The sequence below is a fragment of the Arachis hypogaea genome, unplaced genomic scaffold, assembly GCF_003086295.3.
Source record: "Arachis hypogaea cultivar Tifrunner unplaced genomic scaffold, arahy.Tifrunner.gnm2.J5K5 arahy.Tifrunner.gnm2.scaffold_528, whole genome shotgun sequence".
Taxonomy (NCBI): Eukaryota; Viridiplantae; Streptophyta; class Magnoliopsida; order Fabales; family Fabaceae; genus Arachis; species Arachis hypogaea.
Genome location: NW_027255725.1, coordinates 1 through 10,087, shown reverse-complemented (window position 1 = coordinate 10,087; position 10,087 = coordinate 1). Strand labels below are relative to the sequence as shown.

At 36.5% G+C, this 10,087-nt stretch overlaps 1 protein-coding gene and 2 long non-coding RNA genes across 3 annotated transcripts; all 3 read right to left on the bottom strand.

Moving 5' to 3' along the window:
- Window positions 1–1,433: 1,433 nt before the first annotated feature.
- Window positions 1,434–2,832, bottom strand: LOC114927405 (uncharacterized). Its single transcript, XM_029296981.2, has 3 exons — window positions 2,679–2,832; window positions 1,731–2,029; window positions 1,434–1,640 (listed from the first exon to the last, which is right to left on the bottom strand). Exons 2-3 carry the CDS (start codon window positions 1,917–1,919, stop codon window positions 1,449–1,451), a joined length of 381 nt encoding a protein of 126 aa, XP_029152814.2. The 5' UTR covers window positions 1,920–2,029; window positions 2,679–2,832; the 3' UTR covers window positions 1,434–1,448.
- A 180-nt stretch (window positions 2,833–3,012) lies between these two features.
- Window positions 3,013–4,490, bottom strand: LOC114927407 (uncharacterized). The gene is made up of 3 exons (XR_003817699.2): window positions 4,322–4,490; window positions 4,010–4,192; window positions 3,013–3,061 (listed from the first exon to the last, which is right to left on the bottom strand). It is a non-coding gene; the product is annotated as an uncharacterized lncRNA (long non-coding RNA).
- Window positions 4,491–5,630: 1,140 nt separating this feature from the next.
- Window positions 5,631–9,368, bottom strand: LOC114927406 (uncharacterized). The gene is made up of 3 exons (XR_003817698.2): window positions 9,323–9,368; window positions 6,043–6,086; window positions 5,631–5,715 (listed from the first exon to the last, which is right to left on the bottom strand). It is a non-coding gene; the product is annotated as an uncharacterized lncRNA (long non-coding RNA).
- Between the last annotated feature and the right edge of the window lie 719 nt (window positions 9,369–10,087).

Here is a 10,087-nt window from a genome sequence, read left to right as displayed (position 1 = left end):
AGCTGTCACTGCTTGTGCTGGGTGATAAATGCCGGCAAAGGTGCCATGGCCAGCCTGAGTTGGGGTGAAAGTGACATGCGGTCCCTGCTGTGGGAGGTTGTAGAATGAACTAGTTGGCAAACTGGACATATCTCGACCAGGTGCAGCCACCCACACTGCAGAACCTTCACTCTGCATTTATAACCAAAACATTATTATCAAAGGTAGTTATTCTGGTAGTGAAAATATAAACACTAGTAAAGTAAATCAAAAAATATAATTTTGAAGGAGATGGTATTAAACCTCCGCATTGGAAGGTACATTTCGTCATTCATATTATGATACTTAAAGACATCAATCAAAAGGAACAAACCTGCTGTCCGCCAATGTAAACATTACTTTCCTTGACTGGGATGAACCAAGATCCTCGTTAAGGTTGAATTCCTGCAGATGCTGCAGAACTGTGATTATAACCGGCTGGCGAGGAGCCATATGCACCATAGGCGCCGGGCATTACAAGGTGAGCTGGGTTAGCTGCATTTCCTCAGGTTTGAATTGCGGAAGAGGATATTTCATCGCTGTGGCAGCCACTGCTGGCGGAGGTGGATACACAGTGCTGGCCTGAGGTTGTTGAGGAAATGCACCATTACGAGAAAGTGGTGAATTGGAGGCGGGACGTAAATGGCGAAAAATAGTGACATATGGAATGTAGTTAGGAGGGTAGTGGGATATGTGAACCCACTGGTGGTCTGAAAAAGGTAAGGTTGCTGAGTAACGGCTATTGAGCTTTGCATTAGCCCAGCAGCTTGGGTCACAAGCGGTGTTGGACCTGCTGTGGACAAGACACCTCCTGCAGAATAGCATAAAGTTTTTGATAAATCATTTTGCTGCATCAATCAGGAAAAATTATACTACATTAACTGTTTAAGTTATCTCTTATGTTTCTCAAAATAGAAACCACGTTACTACAAAAAAGATAAGGTAATTAACTTACAAAACGTATACGTGTAAAGTACAATGTAAAAGTATAGATGGTAAAAAGTAAATGTGAAATCTGTGAATTTAAAATGTGAGATTTGGAAAACATCATATTTTGATTAGATTTTAAAATATGAATATTAATGAGTATTCTGTTACCTTGACGGGTAAGTCTGCACATTTTAGAAAGTTTAGTGATGGGTTTACACATTTTTAAAATACAAGGGGCGCACATGGTGTAACGAAACTAAGGTGAACAGTTCTTACAATTATAGAGAACAAAGCAACTAAGGTTGCTTGCTATTTTATTTTACATACATAGAATATTGGTACAGAATCTAATATTTGCATAATAGAGGTAAAAATTAGACACTAGGTCCACTTTATAATCTAAGAAACAAAGAGTTTCTTTTTTTTTTTTTTTTTTTTGGGGGGGGGGGGGGAGAATGTATTCAAAAGACAATGTTCTCTTAAGGTCTTATATGGCTGATTCAGAAATAAATTTGAATAGCAATACAAACCTCTTGTGGAGACTGAGAATTCGACGCAGGCAACACTGCAACATTGCCATTGTACTTTGTAGCAGCCCCAGCAGAAGGAAATGGAGAAAGACGGCCATCACCATCAGCCCCTGAGCGGTAAAACTGGGCATAATAACTAGTTGGATCAAATGGTTGATGGACCTATAACAAGAAAAGAATCAATTTAACTTTCTAAGAAACAATTATGCATAATAATAACAAACAAAACAATATACGGGTAGCAGATCTCACAACATAGCTAGGAAGCCGGGAAACGTCACGTGTTTCCGAATCAGAATTGTCAAATGGGGCAGCCTGTGTACTCAGAGACATTGGGGGCACAAAACCAAAACTGTAATTTGAAGAAGTATGCACCCCGGAGTATTGATTACCTCCAGATGGTAAAGAATTGTCTTGCTTGGATTCATTATACTCCGGCATAGCACTGGAAGACCCATCAACTCATTGGATGACAAATTTTCGGCAACATTAGAAGGTGATTGTGGATGATCAGCATAATCTCCACCTCAGATGTAACAGCAACATTTTGACTGCAAACATAAAAGGTGCAATCAGCCAGAAGGACAAAGTTTAAAACCTACACAAAACAAATTAAAAAAAAAACTACTTGTTGCAGCAAAAAAAAAAAAAAAAGAAAGGGAAACTACATCAAGTTTTAGTTTGATCAGTGGTCACTTGTAAGAAAATATCATTATCAGGGGAAAGATTCACTTCTCAAAAGTGATACCAATGATAACAGAGTTTCAGAGAAGAGAAAGTTGAAAGAGAAACAGAGAGAAGAGAGAGAAGCAGAGAATTGTAGAAATAAGAATCTCTTCATATTAGAGCACTGAACCAGTACTTATATATATATATATATATATGAGAATAGTGTTCAGCACACTAGATGAGAAGGCACCTTACAAACTTTAGTTAGGGACTGTTAGGGAGGAATCTATCCTAGCTGGCAATTCCTATAACTACTCTAACAGCTTCTAGATTTTCTAGATCTTTATTCAGCTCACTCTATTAAATGATTACACAGATAAGCAGTTAAAAGATTCTTATTCTCTCCATTCCAAAAATGGAATTACTTCCAGAATTCTAATTCTCTCATGGATTTAATAGAACTCAATGTGATTAGATTCTAAGTGTTTGAGGTACTAGATTTTTCAAAGAAAACAGTTTAAGCATTCCTACCTTGAAGCCTGCTCATCCACCGTCTCTTCAACAGCCTGAGATGTTTCCGAAGGAGGTGTGGAACTCTTTTCACTCTCAGGACACTAACAAAGCTTGTATCGACTCCAAAAGTGACTCCCAAACTTCCAAAGCAAAATTTGTTCTTCTCAGACTCGGGCACAAAGATATGGTTAGGAGTATAACATGTTGACGCTGTGGAAGATGGAAATCCTCCAGCTTCTTCTGCAGCTCTGTAGTAGTTCTTCAGAGACAAGGGAACTAGGGGCAGACGATAACTGCCCGGTTACCTCAGCAGAAACGGCACGAGTCTCAGATGCACTAGCTGGTCTAGAGCCTGATTGGTCGTATTTGTTGGCTTTGTTTCCACTCCTTAGTAGAACCAGCTGTATGAGTCACAAACTAATCATATTTTGACAGGCATAAAAAGGAAGGAAGGAATAGAAACTAATTATAAATGTTCAGATGTCAATCTAACAAATGCCTAGAAGTTCCTATCCTACTAGGTAACGGAAAATTATAATTCACTGTGAGCCTTCCTCCATCTGCTCCATCTACTAATGGATCCTAACAACAGAGATGTTCAGATGGCAAAAAACTATACATAAAAGAAGAAATGCGTCAACTACAGAAACCAAAGGATGCAAATGCACTATTGAAACCATTCATGTCTTAGACAGAGCATTTAAATAAAAGCCCCTCACAGTAGTTTATCTATAGATATAAGTCTCCTCTAACTCCAGCAAAACCTACCTGATCTAACTCAACATCTTAAAAAGTTATAACGTCTCTTATATGTTAAACAAATACCTAATTTACCAGATTTCCTCAATAATACACCCCAATTTTTTCCAACAATATCAACATAATCCTATAGTTAGTGTGTCTAATCATCCATGCAGCATTACATCTCTAGAATATTGAGGTTATCCCTTGTTGATCCTTAGGACTGATGATATACAGTTAGTAGGAAAGAAGAAAAAAGATTAGGATCCAAATAATAAAATAATATATTGAAATGCTGTGATATGATGTACTTCCTCCATTTCAATGTATTTAGATGCAAAATAGGTCTAGATACACTAATTTTTAATGTATCAAAACAGTCAAAGTGACAGTCATTTCGAAGGAGAGGGAGTAATGTGCTGTTATACAGGCAGCAAAACACTAAGCACTATTTATAATAATAGAACACTCCTAATCATGAAATACTAGGAAATACAAAAAACCAATACTTATCATCTAATATACTCTTTAATATTAATTCTTGTTGACTAGACTTGTTGACAATACAGGAGGCAAAAGTGTACTTGAACTACACAGATATAAAGTACCTTTCTGATTGCCAATTAATTGTTGTGACCTGCTACCGTAATTAGAGGAAGGTCGGCTATTTGAAGAACTCCCATGAGTGGCTGACGATGAAGTGGATGAAATCTCAGAATGGTGATTTTTAGTCACTCCCTGAGATTTGACTTGAATCTTTCCTTGCACAGAAGAGCTACCAGTCTCAGAAGCTGGCATGATGTTGGGGAAATTTTAGTTAATTAAATTTAAGAAAAACTTTAAAACCCAACAAACTATGAAAGAAAGTAATAAAATATCAAGTACCCTAAACCACTGACCAGCAACTACTTTGTTCTCACCAGTGTTACCAGAATTTAACTCCCCAGGAGGACGTTGGCTACAAGGTCACGTCTGATTGCACCAACAGCACCAGGAACCCATGAATCACTAGATGGAACCAGCACCGGGTCTGAAGAAGAGAAATATGCGGCTGATGAAGATGCAGATCCAGACCCTGAGCAGTTACCGGAGGATGCAGTGACCCACTTCCAGATTAACAGTTGAAACTTTATGTGAACTACCATCAGAAGGCAAAGCACTACCCAAATTATTAGTAGGACCTGGTGGTGGACCCATTCTCTCTCCAGCTCCAGCTGATGACGGAAAGGACTCCCGCCACTAGTAGTTCCAAAACCTTCAGTTTTAGGACCATTGGCAATAGTCGACACAGAGCTACAAAGCACATATACAGGTAGTTATAAAGTTTGAAAACCAATCATACCAGGATAAAATATAAACAGTCATGATATCAATCAAAGTTACCAAAACATGAATTTTAGTTAATATAGTCCCTCGTTCCAGAACATTTTTCTTTAGATAGCTCCTCTGAGCAGCTGGCAAAGGCGTCGCACCTCTCAGCTGCTTGATGAGTCCCAACATCTTTGGCGTGCCAGAATTCTTGCTACTCCAGCATCTGAGAGAAGTCCACAAAAAGAATCACATCTTAATTAGGTGCTCTAAACCTCTGGCTGGTCAACATAATACCCATATTTGAGTAGTAATGCATACTGGAATAGAGATTTTTGCTACTATGTGGTCTCTAATATATGGATCAAACAATGCCATTGTGCCCTAGCATAAACAATATAAATAAAATAAGCCACTAAAAATTAAGTCCTTTCCAACGGTTTCATCTAGAGCTTTTCTTGGTCTACTTCTACCACTACTTGGATCAACTCCATCTAATCTACAATTCCTACTGGAGTTTCTTCAGATTTCTCGTTATATGACCAAACTGCCTAAGTAGAAACTATCATATTTTCCACATTCCCAATAGTGTCACCCAAAATTGTGTTGATAATTAATTTCTAATTTTATTTCATTTGGTGTATCCCCTATACATCACAACATCCCCATCTTGGCACATTGAATTTATTCTCGTTAGTTTTAATTGCCTGGTATATAGTCCGCAGATTTGAAAAACGGTGCAAGAAAATGGCCAAATGATGCTACAAATCCAGACTCATCTATCTCTGTCTAAACTTACTAGACATGAAGCACCAAAATAGTCAGACAATAACTATTTTAGCTGACAAAGGAAGAGACAAATCAGATAGAGCAAAAGAAGCTCAAAAAAAGCAGTTACTCACCATGAGATGCATTATGAGGTGAAAAATTTCCCCGACCACCCTAGGCCCCTCCCTTGGGCACCAGGCCTCCATCGTGGCTCCACAGACTCTCTGCTGTTAAGATTCTACAGAATTACAAACAAATAAAAGAAGCAAAAGCAGAATCAGCAAACTGAATTGAGTGATTAGAACAATCTCTAAAAATAAGTCCAGCATAAGTAAATTACAGGAGCCACATTACATAAACAAGTGACAAAATTTCTATAATACTGAAAAAGTTCCCTCTGTCCAACAAATAAATAACAGAAGTCCTTAAACTCACCAAAAGTGAACTATTGGTGGAAAAGAAAAACATCCAACAAGTAACTTTAATTTAAAGTTTTTAATTTTAAGTGCTGAAAACATCATCAAAACACTATTTCACCATCGCTGTCTTACAATAAATAACTTACCTCCTTTCTTTTGTCCCTCTTTCTTTTGACCTCATGAAATGTGTCTGTAAAACATATAACTGTTATTTTCTAAATAAAGATATCACAATAACTATGATACTGGAAACAACCTATAAATTCATATATAATTGACACAAGAAGTTCAGAACCAACAGCCATAGATACCATGCATGAATGAAAGGAAGAAAGATTAATAGAACATCCCATGAGAAGGCAAATCAATGCCCAAGCTACTTCAAAATGGCCGCAGAAATACAAATACAGTAGCAGATCGGCAGATCCTTATATGCAGAATGATGCCAACTTGAAACTTCACAAAACAAATAGCTCAAAGGGCAAAGAGATGAGAAAAAGCATTGAAACAACTATAAAGATAAGATATCTCGGCCAGTTAACTACAGAGGAACTAACCATGTATAGATCCAAGATTTATAGTTTGCAAAGACAACTAGAACTGTAAGGGCCTGTTTGAATAACCCTACTTATGAATTTTTTTTAACTTTTCAACAGTCAATTTTTCCCAACTTGTCTGTTTGGCTATTCAGCTTGGCACTATTCAAAAGTAAAACTCTAATTGTTACTCATTTTTGTTTGTCCTGTTTGGGTATTCAGCTTAGCACTTCCTCAAAAAATCATGTTCAATCTTTTTGGAAAACTAAAACATACAGCTTCTCAAGAAGCACTTAAAATAAGCACTTTTATTACTACATATTCAAATATAGAATAACTTGTGAATACTTCCAAAAGCTCCATTTATATGAGTGCTTTATTGTTTATAACTAGCGAATCCTAACCCTCAAAGAGGAAAGTAAAAGTACATCCAATAATCAAATGGCCCTAGCATACTCTCCTTGATCAAGGTCTAAAACTTGAGTCTTGTGAATGGGGGGAAGCTAATGTGGGAAGAGCTTTAACCCCTATCGTAAGCCAACCTAGCTCATACTAGATTAGCCAGAGTTCAATAAAACCCTGAATACTGGTAGTTCAAAAAGAATGAATCTGTAAAATTTAATAGATATCAAAGAAGATTGATGCATATTAAAAGCATCAAGCTAGATTAATGTAATTAATAGCAGATAGCGCTCATAGCAGTTAGCAAAAAATCCACTATACAAATCTAGAAGATAGTATTGCGGCCTATACAATAAATACTAACATAAATCAAGAATAATAAAAAAAAGGAGACATATTCAAGATTTCTAAGAAATCAAATTCATCAAACATCAATAAATTAAATAAACACATAAAAATGTAGCCTAGCTCCAGAGCCAGAAATAAAGATTGTAGATCGCATAAAGGCAGAGAAGGCATTGCAAAACACATGTGAAGAGCGAAAGAGGAATAGGAAGTGGCAGTATTTTGAGTGGCAGAGTGGGCAACTGGGCATATTTTACAGGCAAAACAGAAACGGTTGATTTTCAGAATCAGAAATTAAAACTGTAGACCTGCCCGCCTCTTTTCTCAAAGAAGGTCTTTGCCACTATTTCTACAACTGGCCGTGATGGAAAATAGCAGCTGACATGGCTGCAATGCAAAATACAAATGAACTACCCAATTCTCATAGCTCATAGCATTTTTTGTAAAATCCATGAAACCTCATGCCTCACTATGGTAGATACCAACAAAACAATAATGGAGAATTGCAATTGCTACATAAATTGGCATGAATCTTAGCTACACCAAAATTCTTGTAGCACAGCACTTCATTCTTATGTCATGGATCACCACAAGAAGCAGTTATAGCAATATTTAATGAGCTATGGCTGCAATACTAACATCATCAAAAGTCTAAGCCAACCTTCCAGCTTCCTCAGGAGCTCACCAATTTTTGAAGTTGCGTTAATCAGCATCTGTAAACTACTTTCAGATCATAAATGACTATGTTAGCGTTGCACATGGCATATTGCTCTGTGAAATTGAAGGTTGGGCTTCCTCTATAACTCTATTCATGTCACTTTGCCCCTGACATGAATATAGCATAAACTCCCGAATCAGCATCGCAAATCCCCTTCGTATTTCTATCTGCATGCAGCTCCTTCTCCTTCACTGAAAAGGTCAGTTGTCTTGCAGCCATGCAACAGGTGTGTTATCTGTGTAATTCTTCTACTTCCTTTGTTTTCTATTGCTTTTCCTAGTGTGGAATTTTCAAGTTATTTGCATTTGTAATAAGTTCTGCCCTAAATTAGTTAAAGAAATTATCGTTTCCTAGTATTTTTCTTTTTTCTCTATCATGAGTCTCTAATTATTATATCATTTATTGTGATAAATGTCCGAAACTACTAGGATGTCAATAATGCATATTTTACAAACTTCCCAAGTTTTCTCATTGCAGGTCCTCTGTAATAGTATTGCTCTGCGATCTGCTATGTCGCTACTCGCTACGAAGTCTATAACTGAATTTAAGAAGGCCATTATTTTGAAAACCTAAGTGTATCATGATAAACCAGTCCATGGAAGAAGAATACAGGAACTGCAAGCAAATCGTCACGAAAAAACAGTGGTTGGCTACAACGCAATATCAATAAAAGCATATTTCCAAACATTATTAAGCCATCTTAGTCCATGAATCTGCACCTCTTGCAAACTCAAAAGGCAAAAGCAATCACTTTCAACGTCCTCCAAGATATATCGCTTGCTTAGATAACTGACTCATTGAAAGTGAAAGCTTTAACACACGATCAGTTCAAGTACCACCAAAAACAGATTCAGGATGTTAAATAAGATCATACAAACAAAACACTATAACACACAGTCAAGTCATAAGCTAAACACATTAACCAAATGCATCTAGGTAGAAAATAGAAACTGAAAACTTTGGTCCAAAAACTGAACTTTCTTTATGGCAAACTACACAACGCGCCTCAGAAATCAAAAGGGATATTAAAAATTTTTCTATATAACACCAACAAAAGTGCATCAACAGTAAAGAAATTAAAAAATATTAAAAAGAAAAGGGGACATGGCCTTTATCATATCAAACACAATCATTCAAAGTCCCTACTCCAAACACTACCCAAAAGAAAAGAATCAAAATTCCAAAACAAAGCAAAGGAACCCAAATGAGAAAAAATAGAGAGTCCAACACATGGATCACTGGAACAAACAAAGATTGGGATTAGGATCAAGATCAAAAAAATAAAAAAATATTCAAATCCATGAAAAAAAAAAACTCATATATATATATATATATATATATATATATATATATATAATATATATAAGAGAGAGGAGAGAGAGAGAGAGAGGAGAGAGAGAGAGCTTAGAATAGCTGAAATGATACCCTGAAGGAGAAGCTTCTGAGTGGTCTCGTTGGGATCCATGAACATTCTGACATTGCATAAATGTCCTCATCCTGTGATCCCTGTGATCTCCTTAATGTTCTGGACGTCTTCCTGACACTGCTCGGAATTGAAGCCTAAACCCACCACCGCTCATGTTGTGACACAAAGTTTCAAACTTGGAAGAGAAAGAAAGAGGGGTGTGGGTATAAGGAGAACAGAGAAAGAGAGGGTACCTAAATAGGAGACGAAGACGAAGAAGAAAAACAGGGGTCAGTGATTGGTTTTTTATGTGGGTGTGATTAACAGAAACCAGAGAAAAAGGGACTGAGAAATAGATTTACAATGAGGAATTGGGAAGAGAGAGAGAGAGAGAGTTATGATCTGTGTTTTGAAGGCTTTGAATGATCTATTATGAATTCACAGTAGCAGAGAGAGAGAGATACCAAGTGTGTTTGTTTTTAATTTTTAATTTATTTACATGGGCTTTTCATTTTCATTTTCATTTTCTTTCTAGTCCTCTCTCAAACACGCACTGTCTATGGCTTTTTTTCCCCACTTGCCTCTTTTTTCCTTTTCCTAATTTCTCATTCCTTTATTTTCCTTTTTCTTATCTTCGATTTTCCTTTTGCTTTTAGATTAATTTCCTTTTCATTTTTTTTTATTTTTTAATAAAAATTTATTTACATATTTAAATGAATTTTACTGATTAGAATGTAGCTCAATTTGTAAAGATTAAAAAAGTGTGTATTTTAAACATACAAACT